The sequence below is a fragment of the Gadus macrocephalus genome, chromosome 8 (genome assembly GCF_031168955.1).
Source record: "Gadus macrocephalus chromosome 8, ASM3116895v1".
NCBI lineage: Eukaryota > Metazoa > Chordata > Actinopteri > Gadiformes > Gadidae > Gadus > Gadus macrocephalus.
In genome coordinates this window covers 8,985,373-9,008,592 of record NC_082389.1, presented here as the reverse complement: position 1 = coordinate 9,008,592, position 23,220 = coordinate 8,985,373, and the positions used below count along the sequence as shown (strand labels likewise).

At 44.4% G+C, this 23,220-nt stretch overlaps 1 protein-coding gene across 1 annotated transcript in view; it reads right to left on the bottom strand.

Annotated features, from left to right (window-relative positions):
* Positions 1 to 944: 944 nt before the first annotated feature.
* The window catches only part of LOC132462835 (receptor-type tyrosine-protein phosphatase mu-like), a 151,054-nt gene continuing 128,778 nt past the window's right edge, over positions 945 to 23,220 (bottom strand). Inside the window, 2 exon segments of the mRNA XM_060058595.1 lie at positions 945 to 1,062; positions 13,782 to 13,886. Coding sequence (XP_059914578.1) covers positions 945 to 1,062; positions 13,782 to 13,886 — 223 coding nt within the window.

Sequence of the window (23,220 nt, the reverse complement as noted above, 5' to 3'; positions counted from 1 at the left end):
ACACAATTTGAAGCTCCGCTGAAGCTTTGCTCATCTGTTACATGCACACACACACTATATATATATATATATATATATATATATATATACATACATACATACATACATACATACATACATACATATATATATATATATATATATATATACAAGGCGCCGGTTAAGGCCAGCCAAGAATACTAAAGTACACGAAAACAAAGCCAAAACAAACATATTTTTCTAGTTAATGTAAGAAGCCCACAGCTGCCTTCCGCACCGTAACCCTGATAAAATGGGGCTGCAAACAAATTTAAAATGCCTTTGGTGTAGTCGGCAACAGCAATGTCTCACCCGCTCACACAGGAATCCACACCGATGTCTCCCACATCTTTTTGTCTGGGTTGGATAATACAGAGACCTTGTTGTTAACAGCTTATTAACGAGGAATGAACTGCTGTTCTCCTTCCAAACGTTAACCCTGCCAGGAGCTGTTCCGGGAGACAGAACCATGTTGTGTGTCTGCTGAAATTGGTTATAATTGCATTTGATTTGACTTTGATGTGGATGTTGTATTGCATTGGGTTGCATTGCAGCTCTGCTCTAGAGAGTTCAGTGGTGGTGACTCACACCCAAACTATCCATCAGCATGGATGGATGGCTGGATGGATGGATGGACGTACGTACGGACGGACGACTGCAGGGCCAAGGGGTTACTGGCCGAATCCTCAGAGCAGCCAGTGGCGGTACAGCAGTGCATGTCCGTGTCATTGCAGCATGCTCTCCAAGCCCCTCGCCGCTTGTCAGACGTTCAGTAACGCTGGTTTAAACGCCGCCGAGCGACAGAGCCAGCCTGCCTTCCAATGCCTCAAGGTCCTTTTTTCTCTCCCCTCCTCCTGCATGCGGCTGTAAGGCTGCAGCGGGCTTAACCGGAGATGTGGGATTTCCCTCGGTTCGGCACATTGGGTTTAAGGATCAACCTGATCCCTCTTCTCCTTCAGCTGACCCGGAGAGCCGAACTCTGTGTTGCTGCGGTAATTGCTGTGGATGCCCCTTGAGGCTCCGCATGTGTAGTGGAGATTAAAGCTGCACGGTGAAACGTTCACACCAACGGAGCCAATACATTTGTCTCAAAGTGATTTGAAGTGCGGTGAGTGTCTGAAGAGTTTAGGACGCATCCACCCAAGGGTCAATCGATCTTGAGATTTTTCTCGGTCCGGTTCAGTTTTGGGTTGTTGGAGAACGTTTGGTGGAGATAAAAATGGGGAATTTGCGAGTCTTGTCACAGAGTATGTTTTCGTTAGGGGTGGAGAGGAAATTGATTTGAGTAGACTGTCCGGGTTAAAGAAAGCTTTTAAATGACGTTGCTCATCATGGTTTGTAACAAATGGCATGTTAACTGAGTCGAGGTTACTTAGTGAAGATAGAAAAAATAAAAATAAACTAAGAACATTGACTTTGATGCAACATTAATATCAAATGCAGAACAGCTGAGGGCATTTAAGGTCTAAGAAGGGAATGATGTCTCAATGAAACATTTAGAAACAGACGCCAACGTCTCAATTATTGAAGTTGTAAGTTTCTTCTGCCTTCTGCCTAACTACAACACTGAGAGGCACGAGGTATAGACATCTGTCTATTCCACCTGCTCTGTCTATTCCACTTGCTATGTTTCTTTTTTATAACTCAGATTCGTTGCTATCACGCCTCGGATGCCCGATAAATTGAGGTTTCTTCAGTGCACAGACCAAAGCCCCAGGAGTATATTGACGTCTTGCAGGCACTCCAGGAACGTATGGATCTACCAAAGGTACAGCATGTGCATCACTTCCTGGAAATGAGGTCAGGGTTATAGCCATGGAATTTCAATCATTGATTTTCAGTAAAAGACATTATATATATATAAAAACACATTATAAAAAAAAAAATTATAATGTGTTATTATAAGGTAAAGCTTGACCTTTCCTACATGGAATCGGAAGTCTTCAGGATATTCTCATCTTAAAACAATGGCTATCAAAAAAAAGCAAAAGAAGAAGAAAAAAGAAGCCCTCTCATTTATAACAAAGTCCTCGATGGTTTGACAGGCTGACTGCTGCCCGGCGCGGCTGGGCATAGACAGTTAGCTATAGCAGACACCACCTTACAGCTGATGAATGGTCTCCGGCCCACTCCGATCGCTGCTCCTGGTTCCTGCGGCTAATGAGTCGAGGATCCGCAGCTGTCCGGCGAACACATGAAGGTCGGGGAGACGTACTACGGCTGACGTATTCCTGGAGCCCGCGTGTGACCTCCAGGTACGGAAAGACCCACTGTGTCTCTGACACCGCTTTCCACCGGGAAACAGAACGAAGCTCCACAGATATGGTCTCGGAACTATGGAGCCGGGTTGCCATAACGATAGCAGGGGGGGGGGGGGGGGGGGGCTGAAGAGCAGCAGGTGAACACTTGTTCACAGCAGGAAGTATGTTCCCACAGGTGACCTTGTTTATTTCTCCTTGTTTTCTTTTCTGGGATCCACGCGGCCTGATGGATCGGAAGGCCACACGGCGTTCCAGACATAAATAGAGGCTCACTTTTCATCTGCTGGTGGTTTGGGCGCTAATGGGAAATCACAGGGGGGTGAAATAAGTAGGCTACACTCTGATGCAATGGTTCTCAACCGGCAGGTCGTGACCCACAAGAGGGTCCACAAGGATATTTTTTTATAGTTGGTCACAGAGCAAATGCCAAACCTCAAGAAGCCCATGAATTACCTAATTTAATGTTAATTCATGTTTCAATGGGATACTGTTAAATTGAGCTCAGTCCCAAATGTTGCCGCTTTCTGTTCGTTCTACATGTTTAACAGCACATGAAGACAATGTTGGCAGTAGTGAACTCACTACTGCAATATTGGTAAATACATGTAGGGATTATCTTTAGGTTTGTGACTCGATTACTAATGACAGACGTAGTTCCGGAGGCTCGAGCAGATGAAAGCCAAAGCTCTGACGGACGCCAGCATCACTGATGCTGCAGGAGCCAACCAAGTAGACTGGTGTAAACACATGTGATTTAGATAGCATTTGTAGCCTCCTTCCTCCCATCTCATCTGAGACCCACTTCCAATGCATTTGGGGCCTTGACAGCCCCATCGTTTAACATCAGGCAGCGGTGTAGCTCGGCTAAGCCATGAAACGATGACTGCAGTGAACTCAGCGTAGTGTACAGTAGAGAGAGGCCGCCTTCCTCTTCTCCCCATCAACATCTCCTCACGTATAATTAGTAGGGCGTAACGTCCAAAGGGGATGAAACCCTTTTTGATATCCTTTACGATTCTTTTTCTGACTAAGCAGTGAAGGCCATGGGTTTGCTTCTTCTTGTCGGTTTTGCAGACGCCCGCACCGCAGAACCCTGGGATCGGAGTGAGGAGGCCAGCTTTGATCTCCCATCCAAGATAATATAGGTCATCACTTCAGGGAGAATAGAACAAAGAGCCAATGAGGCAGAAAACACCGTTCAACCCACCCCTGAGGAGAGCACACCAGGAGCAAACAGTCCCTCTCAGACCCCCCCGCGCTGGCTGCTGATCTCTGGGCGTTGGGCCTCCCCCCGGCAGTGGTGTTGTTTAGCAGAGGGGGAAAGCGGGGATGGTTTTAATGTTTTGGTTCCTATTTTTTCTTTCAGTTTTATTTTCTGTATTGCGCAATATTTAACCTGTCCTTCCCTATTCTGCAGCCTCTCTGTGGAGCTGGCTGCATTCTTACTGGGTATCCATGGCAACTGATTCATAATGGTTAGGGCGAAAACACCTGGGAAGAGGCTTCCTTTGTATCCGGGCCGCGGGGTCGGGACAGAGGCGGAGCATACGAGGGGGCGATGTGCGTCGACTTATGTCAACCGTATGGATCCGTAGAGGAGCCTTTAATCGACAGCACCTGCAGACGGATCTCCCAGCCTCAGCGGGGAGAATTACCTGAATGTCATCTGAATGTCAAGTCATTCACGGGACATGGATGCTAGTCTACCAGGGCCTGAGACACAGCACACGGCCGCAACGCTGGCAGTAAACTGCGATACTGTTCAATCAGGATTTTTAAGATTCCATGTTGGCGAATTGCTGCTTTCACCATGAAGAGACACAAAGAAATAAAGAAGAACGATTCTATTGTCATAGCACTTACGATAATACACCCAGTGCTGTGCTAACATCGCCTACACACACGTTGTCTGCCTTATGTGTGTGTGTGTGTGTGTGTGTGAGTGTGAGGATGCGTGTATATGTGTACGTGTGTACACGTGAGCGTGCATTCACATGTGTGCTGCTCTGTGTGTGTATGTGCGCACGTTCTTACGTGCGTGTATATATGTGTGCGTGTGTACACGTGAGCGTGCATTCCCATGTGTGTTTCTCCCTGTGTGTATGTGCGAGCGTTCTTTCGTGTGTGTATATATGTGTGTGTGTGTCCATTTATATATGTGTGTGTAGCCGTGCGTGCATGCGTATGTACGTGTATGAGTGTGTGTGTGTGTGAGTATGTACCAGTGGACGTTCCCCATTCAGGCCGGCCTGCAGCCAGCTGGGTGCAGCCCAGCGGTGGGGGGCCAAGCCCAGCCCCCACACCGCTGTCAGACAGGAGGACCCATCAGAGAGGAGGAGCCTCCACGCACGCTCTCCAAGCTATCAGCCAATCAGGAGCACTGGGGGTCAAGGACACCTATGGGGTGGGGGTTCATCGCCATGGATACAGCGGCAGCAGTCACAAGGCATCATACCTGAGCGGTTGACCCGATGCTAAGGGGGGGCTAAGATACTGTGAACTTCAGCTAGTGAGGGGGGGGGGGGGGGATAGATTAGGTCTTACAATGACGTTTTCCCAAAAATAGGAGATTTGTGGTTTGTAGCTCAGTGTGAGAAACAGCATTGAAACACATGTTGGCTTGCACAGCACAAAGCACAAAACACACGTTCACCAAAGGTGGTGTGAAGTAAAAGGCGAGGAAACATGAAAGCAGGCGCGGGGTACGATCCCATACGGTGCTTATCTCACCGGCTCTATTTCAACACCCTGCTATCTGTGGCTGCTAGGCTAATATCAATAGACTCTTCACAGTTCCCATCCCAACTCTATTTTCAGTCATGTCAGGCTCATAGGTGTTATCGAGTTCTAGTGTTCAACGGGGGGAGAAATGGTTATTTGCAGTGTGAGGGAAGAATTAGGTTTGACATTATAAAAGGGGAAGGATTTCATATATTTTGGGGTGGATTTTATATATTTTTCTGAAAAAAAGACCACAACGGTATGGAATTGTTATCCGAGCGTTTGAAAATCAGTTCCCATAATTAAGGCCAATGTTTCCATCCCTACATTAGAGAGAACTATGTCATGCGTGTAGCAGGGGGGTTTGATGTGGGTGATGGACCTCACACAACCTCCACTTTTGACTGTGTTTGATCGGGAACATCTTTGAGGTCATTCCTCCTTTCATATGCTAATGTATTAATCAACATTTTCTACAATGAGCCAAGCCTCTTCCCGGCTCCATCTCATTTGTGTCCTCGCGTAAATTAACCTTTACTGCAAAGATAAAAAAGAAAACGACAAAGCCCTGAAAATCCAACCGCTTGACTACAATTAGTTTCTAAGTGCAGCCAAGTTTCTGTGTTGAGGTGATGAAACAATGCAAGCCAGCAGCTTCATTGGATGAGAATGCATGTCGTAAAGAAGACAAAGCCGTAAATGACAGCGGTGCGGTGGCCTTTATGTTCCCAGACAAACACATTAGCCTATACGAGTCTTGAATAATTCAACAGCGCACCAAAAAAGGATGACTTAGGCGTATTTTATTGAAACGTATCGTGCTCCATTTTGTTGACATACTATTGATTATGTGCTTCCCCATACCTGTGATGTCTAGTGGTGAGTGGTGGGGGGGGGGACCGGGGAGGGGGAAAAAAGAGAAAACAGAGACTAAAACCATCCATCTTAAACCATCTTAAGCCCCAAAGTTTTTCCCCAGCTAAATGTTGAAAGGGCACATTGTTTGCAAGAAGCGTATCGTCAGCATGTTTACGGGGAGCCTGGCAGAGACAACAGGCGGCTCACCCCCGCCGTCGCAACGCAATATCTCTGTTTCGGCAAACAACATAAAATGAGGCTTCTTAAGGTTATTATGTGTTGCATAAAACCCCCGCATGACACGCTACTGCGGTGCGCCATCATCCGCTTTCTGCTGTTATGGCAGGAGCAAGCAGGGCAAGGAGACAAGGGAGACGGGGGGGGGTGACGAGAGGAAGAGAGGTGGGGGGAGGGGGGGTGGGGGTGGGGGAAGAGAAGAGGAGTCAGCAAAAGCAGGAAGGAGGAGAGGTGAGGGGAGGGGGAGGGAGGCAAGGGGAGGGCAGAAAGCTGGCGAGAGATGGAGATGAAGAGTGACAGAAACAGAGAGGACTAGTGGAGCGGAATGGGAGAGAACGTGTGTGAGGCAGTGTTAAGGGAGGGAGCAAGAGAAAGCCATTTTAGACGGTCGAGGTGGATGCTGGCTGGATGAATTATACACACGGATTGCGATAGATAAGGCTTATAGATAATGAAAAGGTAATGTATAGTAATATGCACGTGTTGAGGTCCACCCTTTGCTTGAGGAGGGGGGGCTCTTGCAGCTGTCTTGCCGCCTCTCTGAAGCACTCTGGAGAGCACTGGAGCTCATCAAGACGATGACAGATCTACTCCGGTGTTTAAACTGGATTATGGACACTGTGCCGTGGAGGGGGAGGTCTGGTGCGGGGTCCACTATTATGGTTTAGGCTTACAACGAAACCCCCCCCCCACTAGCATATCAAGCTCATGTTGACTATGGCTCTCAGTGTTTTGCCCTACAGAGGCTACAGTGAAACTTGAGTACAAATCCGGTATCTGTGGTTGTCGCAGGCCTTTAATAAATACCGTCCAATCTTTAAATTTGTCCTGAATGAAATTATTGTAATGACAGCAAACATGTCTGTCTACCTACCTACATGGCTACCTTCACAAGGCTAGGCAGATCTATTGCTAAAGCTAGCGCGCTAGTCATGTGTTTTATGGGAGTGGCTTTGGAGGGAGGTTCGGAATGGAGGGTGGAACTTTTTCGTTCTGATACTTATTCAAAATCGAGCTTACTCTGGCTGGTTTTTGGAAACTGCATGCCCTAGCTTTAATAAACACAGATTCAATGAGGAATTTGATCCTTAAAAAAAATCACACCCAATATTTTGTAACCCACGAATCCAAAAAGGCAGATACTGCACTCTGCCTTTGTATTGCTATTTATAGCTGTAGGCAATGCAAAGTAGTACAACAGCAAAGTTAAGTAACTATTATTCAAATACAGATATCTTACTACCTTCTATTTGTTCTATTGATTTTATTTTGCTGTCTTTAAGTTTAAAAGGTTAAGGTTACAAGATTTAATAAAAAAACAGAAAACACATCAGAAGTATTAGGTTAGGTCGAGCAGCATGGACGCTTGAATAGTGTGCTCCCTAACTAAGAAATAAGTCGTTCTGACGAGGAATAAGACGAGCTAACTGAACCTACAGCTATGGCCACAGCGCAAGCTAGCTTAGATAGCATTAGCAAGCAAATCCAAGCCATGCAAAAAGAGCTGAAAATTGACCTGAAAACTGTCAAAGACGACATCACCACTCAAGTGAAAAACGAACTGGCTGAGTTTAAGGAGGACATTAACCAGAAACTTGTCAAAATACACGAAGACGTAGAAGAGCAAAAGATTTGCTCTTCTACGTCTGCGTTTATTTTGGCTTATTGCGGCTTATCATTTAATGATAAGCCGCTTTGACTCGTACTGAAGAAGTCGAGCAGTGGAGTACTGACGCCAAACGTGCATTGAAGGACATACTAAAGGAACAGAAAATAATGATGGATAAGCTAGATGACTTAGAATCGAGATCCAGGCGGAACAACCTGCCGCTGCGAATATACGCTATTCCAGAAGATGCGGAGCTGAGAAGCGACTCGGTCTTGGCGTTTATTGACAAATGGTTAAAAGACGAGCTTTCAATTGAAACAGTCCTCCAGGTTCAACGAGCCCACCGAGCCCTGGCGCCGAAGACGAAGACGGGACAACCACCAAGGTCGATTGTCCTCAACTTTCAGCAGTTTGATGTGCAGGAGATCAGTGTCGTACGCGATGGAGGGTGGGTGACATTCCTACAGTCTGTGATGATAAGGCTATATTTCTACCAATGACATGACGAAACAACACGAACTAAGCTAACATTAGACTATAGCCATACCAGATAACGCCATACCAGCTAACCCTAACTATTTCTATTAAACTCTGAACCACTTTGCAACAGGCAACTGTGTGTTGGTGTGTCTTATTGCTTCCCACGTCTGCGTCTGCATCTTTCCCACTCCTGGCTAATAGTTTCAGCTTTTGTACTGTATATCAGAAATCATCACCCTGTACCACACTGCTGACTTGTTTTGTGAGCACTCAGGCATTTCTCTAGGTATCTTAAGTTTCCTACTGGAGTCATCAAAACTTTGAACTTTGTTATTGTAAGAAATATTGTTACAACTTACCCTTACCGTTACCCTAACCTTAACCCCAGTAACATTTCTTCATCATAAACTACAAGTTACGCAAAATGGCATACAAACATCCAGTCCAATATGAAAGAAAAAAGCTAGCTTCATTAAGGAATCGAACCCCTTATCCCCGCGTTAATGAGTTGTTCTCTGACCACTAACCCATCAGGTCTTAGTACATGCAATTCAAGAGTTAACCACTTGACAATCTTTAAACTTCGGTTGCCTAGAAATTGTAAAGACAGTGATGTGTGTACATCGTGCGAGTATCCGTCACTCGCGTTGTGTGTGCAGTCCAAAATGAAAGAAAAAACCTTGCATCACTAGGGAATCGAACCCCCAATCATCAGTCTTTAAACGTTGGTCGTTGGTAACTGTAAACAAAGAGATCGCATTTTGTTTAACTGCTAACTAACAAACGGGTTTATGCGTTCACTGAACAAAGATTATGGAAATAAAAGACCACTTTTCCATCAGAAAAATCATCAGAACAGTTATATACCCATAGACACTAAAAGCCAAAACCTTTCTCACATGCACACCCATCGCGAGTGACGGCTACGCGCACACATGCACACCCATAGCGAGTGACGTAGGACGTAAAGTCCCGCCCAGGTCGAAGTGGCGTCGATTTAGAGAGTCCCGATGACGTACAGCAGCGCGGAGGAAGCAGTTGGTGACATGAGGAGAAAAGGATTTGAAGTGGATGAGGTCACCCATACCAGAGGCGCTGCAGCCCGTGACAGGCTCCAGTCAAGGGGGCTGGTGCCTAAATGCCGCTTTTCCACTGCATGGTACCAGCTCGACACAGCTCGCATTTTTTGCGTTTCCACCGCGAAAAAATGGTATCTGGTACCTGAAGTGGCTGCTTTTTCTAGTACCGCCTCGTTCTAGGTTCCAAGCGAGCTGAGCCGATGCTAAAAGGTGACGTCGGCAGACGGCCGGCCACTGATTGGCCAGAGAGTGTGACGAAGTCACTAAAGCGACATGGCAACCATGCTGGTAACAGCCATAGCAGCGCCGCAGCCAACATATTCCACTTCTTCAACTTCTTCAACATGCCAGCTAATAATACGAACACGAATACCATCGCATCGATGTCCCCCATTGTTGTTATGTGGGTTCTGTCCATGTGTGGGTTGCGTAGGTGTTGTTTGCGTCGCGTACAAAAATACGTCACGGCCCTTTCGCGCAGCCAACCCCGCCCACGTCCAGGAGGTACTATTTGCGGTGGAAAACGACCCGTGCTGCTACCGTGTCGAGTCGTGTCGTGTCGTGTCGAGTCGTGTCGAGTCGAGCTACATGTGCGGTGGAAAAGCGGCATTAGACACACGTCGGGAGAGAACGAGACCATACCTCGCAGGCAGGCACACGAGCGAAAGGACGACTGCAAGAATTCCAACGCGAGGACAACAACGCGAGATGAATACCTGACCCCAAGTCTAGATGTGAATAACTTATTCTTAAAGTTAAATACGGGTTTCAAAAAACAAAAGGGTTAGTGTTTAATTCGATGTGACCTAAAGGGATTTTGATACCAGACTTGTTGGCTCAGATTCACTTTCTGCAATAAACCCACCTTTCCCAAACAGAACATGAAAAGTTGAAAAGATTGTGATTTAAAAACACTTTCTATAGCTCCCATTCTAACACCCGCAAAAGAGGTGTTGCAATACTAATTCCCAATGCCACCAAATATGAATATCAAAAAGAAATAAAAGATAAAGAGGGACGTTATATTATTGTAAAATGAACAATTGACCAAGCTCTGGTAACATTGGTGAACATATATGCCCCACCTGAAAGTGATAAACACTTCTTTAAATCCCTATTTGATCTGATTGCTGTGGAAATGTAAGGTGTATGCATATGTGGAGGAGATCTCAATGTGATAATGAACTATGACCTAGACACAACTAGTCGCAAGAGAAATAGGAAACCTAACACAAAGGTAGTGAAAAATACATGGGAAGAAATGGGCTTTTTTGAAGTATGGAGGGACATCCACTACAGTGAGACTTCAGTCATTATTCAGCAGCACGCTCCGTATACTCAAGAATTGACTCTTTTTTTATGCAGAAGGAAGACAGGGATAGAATACAGCAATGTCAAATCTATTTAAAAATATATTTGAAGTCCAGACGAAAAGACACAACATGGAGATTAAACATGGGGGTATGTTTAATCTCCCGTTTGTTAGTTAGCAGTTAAACAAAATGCGATCTCTTTGTTTACAGTTACCAACGACCAACGTTTAAAGACTGATGATTGGGGGTTCGAATAACAAACAGGTGCTCGACCAAATCAAAGCTGAAATACAGAAGTACTTAGAGGAGAATGATAATGACAAGACAGACCCAGCAATACTATGGGATGCTCTAAATGCTGCCTTTTAATTGCAATTACAAGTAAACTTAAAAAAGAAAATGAAACTCAGTCCAAATCTTTGTTAGCTGACCTCAAACAATTGGAACAAAAGCATATTGAGAAAACAGATAAAAAAATAGAGCAACAAATGAAAGAGGTGAGGAACCAAATTAATAGAATACTACAACAGGAAATAGAGATAAAGGCTAGGTATTTAAAACAAAATTACTATGAATCAGGACCTAAAGCTGCCAAATTATTGGCGAGAAGATTACGTAAACAGCAGGCAGAGATTACAGTCGATAAATTACGTGATCCTAATACCAACCAAATTAAATATGAACCAAAATAAATTGAAAATATGTTCAGGGATTATTACAAAGATCTTTATGCCCAAACATCGACAACAAATCATAAGGATACTAAAAAATGTCTAGACTCCCTGGAACTGCCCTCTATAGGTAAAGTGCAAAATGAACGCATAACAGCAAAGATAAACAGATGAAATCCAAAAGGCAATAAGAAAATTTAAAACAGACAAGGCTCCTGGTAGTGATGGATTTCCATCTGAGTGGTACAAAAAACTTGAAAAAAAAGTCGCCAGAATTACTTAGAGCCTTTAATTGGACCATTACCAAAAATAACACTCCTCCCTAATGGAAGGAAGCAATAATTACAGTCATTCCCAAACCTCTAAAGGATAAAGAATACTGCCAAAATGATAGACCAATATCAATTCATAATATAGATTACAAACTTTATACCACTATAATCTCAAACAGGCTCCAAACAATAGTTTCAGATTTGATAGATGAGGACCAGACTGGCTTTGTCTTAGGTCGCCAAACTCAGGAAAATATCAGGAGAATACTTCACGTAATACATAAAATACAAAAAATAATAAAATACCAGCAGCATTGATCAGCCTAGATGCCGAAAAGGCATTCGATAGGGTCAACTGGGATTTTCTATATTTACCCTTAGAAAGATTTGGATTTAATGAGAAAACAATTCAATGCATCAAATCACTCTAGAGCAAACCGACAGCTAGAATTAAAGTAAACGGCTCACTATGGGACAGATTTACTTATATAGAACCTTTAGCCCAAATGATTAGACAGGAGGATGTAATACCAGGAATAGATATCAATGACCAAATAACAACTTTGACCTTAAATACATGGTATTCCGTTATCAAACAACTTAAAGTGGGAAGGGAACTTGGTCTATTAAAATGGTTAGCTTTTGATAAAGAATTCACACCGGGAACTTCTGATAGCAGATTCAAACAGTGAGCTGAGATGGGTGTAACCGCGATGTGCAAGGTTATCCAAAAGGGTGAAATGAGAAACTTTCAAGATTTAAAAAATACTTATGGCCTAAAAAATCTGGATTTATTCAGGTTCTTACAAATGAGGGATTACTATATTAAAAGAATTAAAAAACACGCTGATGAGAAAAATGGGAAAAAGAACTGAGTGAAGAGATCCCGGACACCATGTGGTATGATATGTGGAAAATACACCAGACAACTACACAGTCACATGGATGGAGAGAATTCACTTGGAACAACCAAATTTGTTTCTTTATCACGCCCAAGATTACTAGCAAACAATTGAATTCTCAACAACCCTGCTGGAGACTGTGCAACTATATGGATCCTAACCATACACGTGTCATACATGTGTTTTGGAGCTCAAGTAAAATTCAACCTTTCTGGGAACATATCCATGTCGTGCTGTGCGAGGTTCTGGGATACAAAATCCCACGAACTTGTCTTGTCCTATACCTGGGACATATAGAAGGAACTATGCATAAAGGAGACCAATATTTGATTAAGATTGCTGCAGCGAAAAAGGCCATCACTCAGAACTGGCTCCAGTCGGTTGCACCTGACTGCAGACAATGGCTCAACATTATCGGTGACATTCAAACATGGAGAGACTCACATATTGATTAAAAACTAAGGAAGACTCATTATCTAAAGGCTGGGATAAATGGTTACTGTACAAATCAAAAAATGAAGACAGGTAAAATATTGTTTGTATGTAATGTGGATTGTCCCCTAACAGGCACTGTTCCCCTTTAATTTCCCCACTTTATATCTTTCTCTCTAACTTTCTTTCTCTTGACTATAAAAAAGAAGTATTATGTTGTTGGAATAACATCTTCAATTAAATTATACAAAGGTTACGTATTAACCTCTGCATTATTAGAATCATGTAAAAAACAGTTTAATCTCTTAATTGGTGACGTACACAGAATACCAAGTAATTTTCTACATGGGGAAATTGCAGATACTGCAGTAGTCTGGCTTGGTTTTTAATCCGATTTTGTCGTGACTGCAATGTCTACACCCCTCTCTCTCTGAAAAAGTGCGAGTTTGAAACAGGATACTTTGTCAAAAAACAAAAAAATGTATCCCGTTCATTTTTGTGTCATAACCAGAAATAGTTCCTTCGGTTTGCAGTATTTGTCGCGCAGTTTATCCCAGGTGCACTGCAGTAGAGAACTAGTCTGTAGCCTGGTAGACGCCCCTGCTGACTCCATGCTCCTGACTAATGCCATATACCACGGTTTTTTCATTAAGCCTCTCCCTCAAGACTCCATTAACATACACCAAGATGTTTCCCTGGCCTCCTGGGGCCCCGCCATACAGTTTCCTCTTAATAAGAGAAGAGGCTTTTATTTGTTCTATGTAGATGTGCCCTCATTAACCATCCCAGCATCTCGACGACACAGGGATAGGGTCCAGGGATAGGGCACGAGCAGCACTTCAGAATGGACATTGTAGCATGAACGCATCCCCCTGATGCTGATTGAGCGGCTACAAGCCACCACCGGGGCAATCCGGCCGGGTTATACCTTGGGACCTGTCCGCCACATCCTGTCCGCCCTCTGGACGCCAGCAGCAGCGGCGGCAGCAGCAGCAGCAGCAGCAGCGTTCCCTCGCCCTGTCTGCCGTGCGATCTGGACAAGGATACGTATCGACATGGCCCTACACCCAGCCCTCTCGTCGGCCCTTTTGTCTGCTGACCATGTCGGGGGAGACGACGAGCTCAATACAGTGCGATGGTGAGATAGAGGATAAAGGAACCTGACTCCCCGCCGAGCCAAAATCCATCCCCAACGCTGTTACGCTGCCATGGCAACAGATGAAGACGTGCATCCCCCCCCCCACCACCACCCAACCCTGCCCCTCTGGGCGGGGGGGTGGGGGGCACCGCTGGTTTCGCTCGTCTCTGGGAGAGGCGAGGGAGACTGGCAGGAAAGCTCCGCTGGGCTGCTATGGCAACAGACTGATCATATGCAGAGAGAGGGGCTGTTGGCTGCCACGGCAACCTGGACTAGCACACGCCGTTCGTTGTGTACGTATACCGCTCGCAGAAAAAAAAGAAGAGATTGACTTTGATGGGCGTGCTTGACCTCTAGCACTCGAGTCCTCGAGTGATTTTGGACAAATCCTGATGTGAGGCTCAACACGCCATGGTATGTGTGTGTGTGTGTGTGTGTGTGTGTGAGGATGTATGACGTATTTGTGTGTGCGTGCAAGTGAGTGTGTTATTTATTAAGAAGCCACTAGAAAAAAAACTACCTTTTCTTTTCATACACTATAGAAATTGAGAGAGAGGGCTGAAAAAAAAAAAGTAGATTTGTGTGAGGGCTAGTGCTTGTGTGTGAGGCCTGGTGTTACAACAATTAAATATGTAGTTTGCATCTTATCAAATATGCATGACACAATTCTGTATCCAAACAGGATGTGTCTCTGCACCCTTAACTTCCACCCAGTAGGTAGCACATCCACCACCAAAACACAAAGCTGACATAAAGTTTTAGTTGACATCAATCAAACTGTTCCTGCGGGAATATTAAATAAGATATGACTTCCTTCGTGCCCGTTGTGCACGTGTCCACAGACGGGGGAATATACTGCTTCAGCCTTGAACGTGAGAGCCTGTATGTCGGGCGGCTCGGTGCATTGATCTCTGGCTCCCCCCGGTGCAAACGGCTCGATTGTAGAGCCGCGGCCAGCAGCAAATTAGCCGAGTATAATTCAGGCTGAAACGAATCGTTGACACACAGCCGTATGCTACCCAGGGCTACCAAGCTCCACTGACGTTCACAGTATTTACAAGGTTGGTAAACCGTGTGTCAAACAAACATAATGCTTCTGCCATTATTCCTTCCCTCAGAGCATTTTTCATGTGTCAACCGCAAATTCGCAGCTGTTGAATCGATCACAGCCGTAAGGCAACACACGGCCATTGTGCGGTTCCATTGGCGTAACGCATGGATTTCCATCCTGTTTTGGTGAAAACGTGAATCAATTTCTAGCCCTGGAAATGACCCCAACCTTTACCACTGTCAGGTCTCCAGGTAATATCTGCTGGTCATATCAATGTCTGTAGCTGCGTGGCTATGAGAGAAAAGTTTGTAGGCCTATATACAGGATGTCCGTGAGACTTATTAAAAAAAATGCTTGCTTGCTATACTGTGTCAGCAGCAGTATCCTGCGACCCCGTGTGCGCATCAGGTGACCCCGGGTGCACCGTGCGGCCCCGGGTGGATGGTAAGCACTGGCGCAGTGGGAAGCCATAAACAGTCAGCGTTCATTGGAAAATGCTATAATCAATCCTAAAGTAGAATTGAGCCAAAGGTTTCCCACCTCTGCATTCCTCTTTGTTAACGCACAGTGAACGCTTCTGTCTATGGAGGGGGAGGGGGGGTCGAGAGATGTATCGATGGCCGATGAGTTGATCTCACGATCCTCACGGCGATTAAAGGCACCCAGTGCAACTTTATGTAAACATTCAATGAAAAATAAACATTCAATTTCTAGTCTTTTTTACACGTAGTAAGTTTCAATAACTCCATACCATTACATATCGACATTCAAGGAGCAAAGATGAGACGTCGTTGTGTGGTGAGAACTGATAGAAAATCGTAAACAACAACAATCGCCGGTGGGGAGAAGCCATTTTTCCATTGACTGGAAGCCTGCTTTATTTATTGTAGGTTACAAAAAATAAAGAAAATGGCGGCATTGTTGTTATCGATTTTGTATCAGTTCTCACCACACAACGACGTCTCATCTTTGCTGCTTAAATGTCGGTATGTAATGGTATGGAGTTATTGAAACTTACTACGTGTAAAAAAGACTAGAAATTGAATGTTTATTTTTAAGCCTCGAAAGTTGCACTGGGTGCCTTTAAGGTTGTGCTCCAGCAGGTTGGGCTCTAACGTATAACCTTAGACCTTTGGAAAGCTTTGTGGTATTTTGTTGAAGGGTTGGGATATCGATGGCTAGAACTAGTCCCCAGCTCCAGGGTCTCGTTTGCAGGAGAAAGAAAAAAAAAAATTTGTTTGTTTCCTTAACACGACGGCTCTCTTTGAAAGAGGTTTCACACAAAATCGTTTTTATTCTGTTACCACATTTTCGGGTTGATAATGATGGGTAATAACTGGGTGGTTTGGGGTATACTGCAAACACACTGTTGGGGTGCTTGTATTGGGTCAAAGGGGTTGGTTGGGGTTTATTCGCAGCTGAACAGCTTACTTTGAACCAGCTGCTTGTGCATTATTTTTCACACCTTCCACATCAGACGGTGGGCAGGATTTGGTGGTAGTTTCAGAGCTGTGAACTCTCACTCCCAGGATGAGCTGAGTGACGGAGCTTCTTTGATAGGCGCTGATTTCACACATAGTCGACAAAGAGTGTGTTGCAGTAGGCCCACTACCATTCCGTTCTTCAAGTCGATCAAGTTGCATGGGGTAGAGTTGCCAAAATGAACGACATTAATGAGTTTTTGGAAATAAGGATGTGATTGAGGAGGGAATTGTATCTTTCGTCACAGCAGCTGGTCTTTTAATGTCTTTCTAATCAACATTTTAATGTGTTATATTTTCCATAAAAATCCCCCCATAAACTTTGCCAGACTTGCTTGAGAGAGAACCATAGTTCTGGATTTTCCTATACTGTATGGAACAAAACAGTTACAGCGCTTTACATGAAATACATCATATATTTATCTAGAACATTAAATTATAACATAGAGCATTTATGTATCAGCCCTTACAAAAGCTTAAAATATGACCCCACATTTCTAATTGGCTAGTTATTTAAAGAATAATGTCATAGGGAGCTAGAGAATGTAATTATACGGGTTGGGTGAGTTTGTGTGAATTGATGTACCATATTCCTTTTTTTTTTTTACATTCCTATAAACTGTTCTCCTTACATAGGTGGATAGGTAGTAATTCTTATGTTCTTCTCCATTGTTTCTTGACACGACACAGACTCTTTGCTGGAGACTGTAGTATCTCCAGCCTCCAGCACAGTCGGTTTCGATGGCCTCGGAACAAACATCTACACTGATGTTTGTTCCGAGGCTTTCTTTGTGTTTGACATCCATTACACCAAACAGTGCCTCCCCCACCTGGGAGTTCCTCCAGCATGAGATAGTCATATAGGAATGGACACGAGTTCTCATCTGGGAAGTCTTTGAGGACAGCAGTTGTTTTGGCCGGCACGTTGTGGGCCACGTGTATTTTTTTAGGGGGAACATTCTGTTTGTAGAAGGATTGCTTGTTATTTTTTCGTGTAATGATGTTGTGCTATAATTTGGGATTTCGGGGCTTAAGAAGCAGTTATATAAACTGGGGTTGTTATCAACCGCCCCACTAATTAGAACAAGGATGTTTATACGTATTCATGAAAAGGAGCTTAGAAAATGTATTTCCTCAGGCGTGTGTATGGGGTGGTACATTTGTATTGTACTTGTAATGATTTCACAAACATGCAAAAGTCTATTTTTGAGCTGTAAAACACTGTTCTGTAGTCGTCAAAAAGTAATTTACTGCACGGTAACATTGGGCCTTTTTGTGTCGTGTGTGTTTGTATGAAACTATTATAAATTATATATTAATCATTTATAGATGGTATAGCCTACTTATATTTAATTGTTATCATTATTCTACATAAAATCAGCAAGGCAATTTGACAATAAATAACCCAGTGTATGAGGAATATTCAAACAGTTAATTTAAATCACTAGGTTGGGTCAAATGAACAACCCACTATTCTGAGTTAAATCGTAAAACCCAGCACTTGGGGCAAAACGAACCCAGGGCGTGTTCTGTCCCATAGTTACCTGGCTGTGGGGTTAAAGTTGAATTATTTTCTAACCCAGCAGTTTTTTGAGTTTAATTACACCAGGAATTGCAGCTTCAGGTGAGTGCGTATCTACAGAGTAATAAAATCAAGGTGAAATGAGGCGCCGTTCCTCGTGGGCGATCACCACTCAGTTCATTATGTATCAACAGCGATTTTTCAGGGTCTGTCTACTCGTGTGTTACGCTTTGAAACAATAAAGGCCAAAACTGCGTGAACAGTGCCCTCGAGTGGCCGTGGACGGTATTGCACTTCTAATTTAACTGAAGCGTTACTATCAGTGCCCTGACATAGCTGCCCATATATGGCATGCAGCTATTTGGCTTTGACAGGGTGCTACAGAATATATCCTAAGCAGTGTTGAATAAATATTGTGGACTAGACGGCTATTTCTAATAGCATCCCAGGCAGTTATGTATGCCAAGTCTTAAACATATTCTTAAATAAGATGGTTTCTGAAGATATAATCCAATTTGGAAATGGAAAGATTATATTCAAAATATCTCTGATTTATTTAGCCATGACATTTGTAAATAATTACAAATTGAATTCCTATAAAGGATTGCATGAAATTTGAAAACCTTGTTTGTATAGCGTCTTATCTCGACTGCTGCTCTTTGAGACATTAATATGGTGCCTCAGACAGACTACCTTAATACATTGAAATGGAGAAAGTTAACGGTGTGCCTACAAACACACCCACACACGCACACACACACACACACACACACACACACACACACACACACACACAGATAGAGGGGGCGTACAGAAACAGACTCTCCAGTAGTTTTACGATGGCTGGTAGATTATCTTCCTAAATTGGATATAATAAGTGTGAATGTGTGTGTGTGTGTGTGTGTGTGTGTGTGTGTGTGTGTGTGTGTGTGTGTGTGTTTATGAACATCTGGTGCTCTGGTGTGGTCCTTCCCAGCGGCCCCCCCGACGCGCTCACACACACACACACACACACACACACACACACACACACACACACACACACACACACACACACACACACACACACACACACACACACACACACACACACACACACACACACACACACACACACACACACCCCCCTCTCTCCATCGGCGTGTGGGTGGGGGACGTATTACTCAGTGCCAGAGCAGTAATGAAATATGAAGCGCTCCTCCGGTCTCTGTGCAGCCCGTGGCTCTGACCAGCTGGAGACGCCGAGAGACGGAGGCGCGATGGCAACCTGCAGCTCCTCTAATGATGACGGGCCGCATCACCAGAGACTTCCTGCCGCCCGTATACGGCACGCGCTCTTCTTACAACACAGCACGATGGCAGCATGAAAATAAATCGACAACGTCTGTCTGGCAGCAGGTCGTGAAACTAATACCGCCAGTGATACAGAAACCCGGAGGAATCGCTGAAGTGTGTTTTTACATTTTCTGCAGAGACCCTCTTAACTTTTTTATTTCTATATTGTCAACGAATGTGTGTCAATTACACCCAGATTACAGACTTAAGACTGTGGATTTACAACGGGGAGGACACAAGTAGAGCTACCAAGAGCTGCCTACTGTATACATAGTACACACTGAATTATAGAGGCCCTTCTCTAAAGACATCTTCCCTAACAGTGTTATCCTGTCTAAGGCAATGCGAGGCAGCCTAATTGGAAGAGATGAGCCGACATTAACTCACAGGGTGTCATAACAGTCCTTAAATGAGAAATCAGACCTTGAGTTGAGATTAATGGTGGGGGTTTGTTGATCAGTAGCGCTAACTTTTTCTGGCTTGCTATTGAAATGCAACTATTTTGATAACCAAAAGACCAATGTAGAAATAACTCGCTCAGCCTCCAACCGTTGCCGATGTTCCCTTGTGCAAGACAGTTCTCCTCTACACTGCCGAACAGGCTGCCTGTGGGCCTGTTTGATAATCAAACGGTGTGTGCCAGATCGATTGTAACTTGCAATATCAAATTGAATATCACGAACCGGGACTTTCATATTAAATTCCTTTGCATAGCAATTCGAAACTCCTTCTTTTGGGAATGTACTGCACGTCTTTTGTAACAAGCGACGGAGTTACTTGCACTACTGCTGCAGTGTTGCCATCCAACACTCCAACCGTGGCCTCGTCTGAAGCGATGCTCGAGTTGAATTCACTTCAGACACTACGCCGATGTCGGTGGACGGCTAATGGGTCCATGATACAAAATACATTTTTCAACAGCCGATCAATCTGCACCAGACTCACTGCTGGGAAATAACGATTTGGTTTCATTTATTTTGTCCCCTAATGGGATGGCAGTCTTGTTGAATTTATAGCCAACACAACGAAAAGCTTGAGTACTTTCCTATTTGTTTTGGGATAATACAATTAGGGTCTCCTCCTCTCTGTGCAGTTCGCTGCCAAGGAAACAATGACACCGGGAAGCCTTTAGTTTGAATGATGAGGAATACGATGGGATGGGTACAAATTAGATTTGCAGCAGCATACATCTGCACTCAGCTGTAGGGCCGTCCACAGCCAGAAGTAGAATGTTTTCCTACACACTCAACGTTCATTAGCAATGGGCAATGATATCGAAACGATAACAATTTATCACGATCCATTACTATGACCTATGTTTCATATTATTTTCATGTTAACGGTTAATTCCCTGTTCTTTATTTTATTTTTTTAATGGGATTGGGTCTGCCTCTGCAAGTTAAGAGAATAAATTACAAAGCCAAACAAAGAGGACCCCGTTTGATGGTGGCTGGGCCGAGAGATCCCGCAGGAACGAGAACATTCCACTCAGCGTCTTTTATCTCTCCCACTTAAATGATCCCGTTATTAACACTGGCCTGCTCTTATCTGCAACAGTTGGTCCGGCGTCCAGCTGTGAGGGGCTGTGTCTCTGGCCATCCGCAGGCCTGCTCTCCTGCCTTCTCAAGTCTGAGGATCCTCACTTTGACCACTCGCAGCCTCCATAGTCCACAGCTTTCGTTGGCCCAAGCAATGCAGGGCGGAAAAACACAACTCTTTCTTAGTGTTTATTCGGAAAAACAAAGCAAATATTTATTGCTAATAAAAATACAATAGGCTACAACAGAACCCTTCCTTTTTTATTACGCTTCTTCAGCAGTAGATTTGCTCCTTCATTGGTTGGATGCTTTGATTATTTTCAGTGTAACGGCTTGGACAAACGCGGGTGTTAAATTAATAAATGTAAATGTGCTTGTTTGGCTGTGAAAACCGCCGCCACCGTGATCGACAGAATTCTCCTCGGTAAATATTGACGTGAAGAAGGAGGGGTGGCTGGAAAACTTTGAGATGAAAACGGAAAAGAGGCAACAAAACAAATGGATCGAAATGGCCAAACCCACTTGTCTAAACGGTATGAATAACACATTATGCATGTGAACCAAACCGGCGTCCATTGAACCTGACTTATTGAGCTTGATTTAAGCAGGGAAGCGGGGCACCTTGTGAGCACAAACGATCCCGCCGGCTTCCTCTGTGTACATTGACGCTATTTGCTCTGTCCTTTGCAAACCCTTTTAGCTGCCATATCCTGTGTTGTGTGACGTCAAAGCCAATACACGTCTGCCGTTGCAAACACACACACACACACACACACACACACACACACACACACACACACACACACACACACACACACACACACACACACACACACACACACACACACACACACTACATGTCCTTTTCATAAGGCGTCATGTTTCAAATGCACTTTGTGAGCGAGCGGAGCGACGACAGGAAAGTCCGTTTGACCTCTGTTACCTTTGTCAGATCTGCGACCTCGTCCCTGCTCACCTGTGTTTCGACGCCGCTTCGCTCTCCGCCACTAGAGGTCCTCGTTGTGTCGGCGTTCTCCAACCACAGCGCAGACAAGGCAACCATGCAATAACTCAATATGCATTTATATATATTTATATATATATATCTTTTTACAATGGAAACCATTTTTTCGTCGCACGTGGACGACTTGGAAAAAAACAAACAATAAACAGAAATGCGCACACGATCACGATCCATTAAAAACAAGAAACTCATTTAAAACATGATTGTCACTTACTGCGAGTCACAACAGCGTACGAACCACAAATAAATAACCGAGAGAGTTATGTTACAATATGCACAATAATCAAAAATGGGAGTGCAAATAAAGCTTTGGGAGATCTGTACAGGAAATCAGGTAAGAAGCGGATGGGGGACTCTGGGGTGAGGCTCCTCCCCCTGACCTCACTGGCTGGGGTGTGTGATAGGTACCGATGAGGTCATCGTTTCACAGGACACGTAGCAACACGGACGGTAGCAGGTGTGGATGTCGTCCCCGATTTTGTCTTTTGTACAAGTTCCTTCATGGTCGTTTTGTTATTTAATGCAAAAAAAACGGAAGTAAAAACGAATAAAAAAAGTGCGAGAAGCGAGAGAGACGAAAGATCGGGAACGATGTTTGCAGAGGGGAGTAAAATTAACACATTTACGTTACGTACGGTGCATGGCATTCCACTGGAGACGGGAGAGTTTTGTAATACTTAGCGATATCCAATGAGGATCAAGGCAACAACCATGGAACCACAGGCGAGTAGTAAAAACACAACTAACGACAGAGGGAGAGAGAGACTCGAGAGAGAGAGAGAGAGAGAGAGAGAGAGAGAGAGAGAGAGAGAGAGAGAGAGAGAGAGAGAGAGAGAGAGAGAGAGAGAGAGAGAGGAGAGAGAGAGAGAGAGAGAGAGAGAGAGAGAGAGAGAGAGAGAGAGAGAGAGAGAGAGAGAGAGAGAGAGAATAGACGGCTCGGCCCACAAATCTTGTGGCCTTGAGTGTGGCTCCCATTCACTTTGTATTGAAGGCGTGCTGGACCCCTGGACCCCATTGAAGGCGTGCTGGGATCGCGGCGTGGTTGAAGGGGCGGGGCAAAAGTTGAACTTCATTTAACTTTATGCAAAGACCAATGGCCACGCCATTGGACAATCAACATTCGGTGGGTACTGGAAGGAACACATGGACTTGTGGTTTTAAGCCATCGACAAAGTGGTAGACTCCCACATAAGCCAATAGAGAGAGGGTGGGCGGTTGCCATGCCTCATCAAAAAGGTGAGCATGGTTTTGGTGGTGCCGAGCCATTAGAAAGAGAGA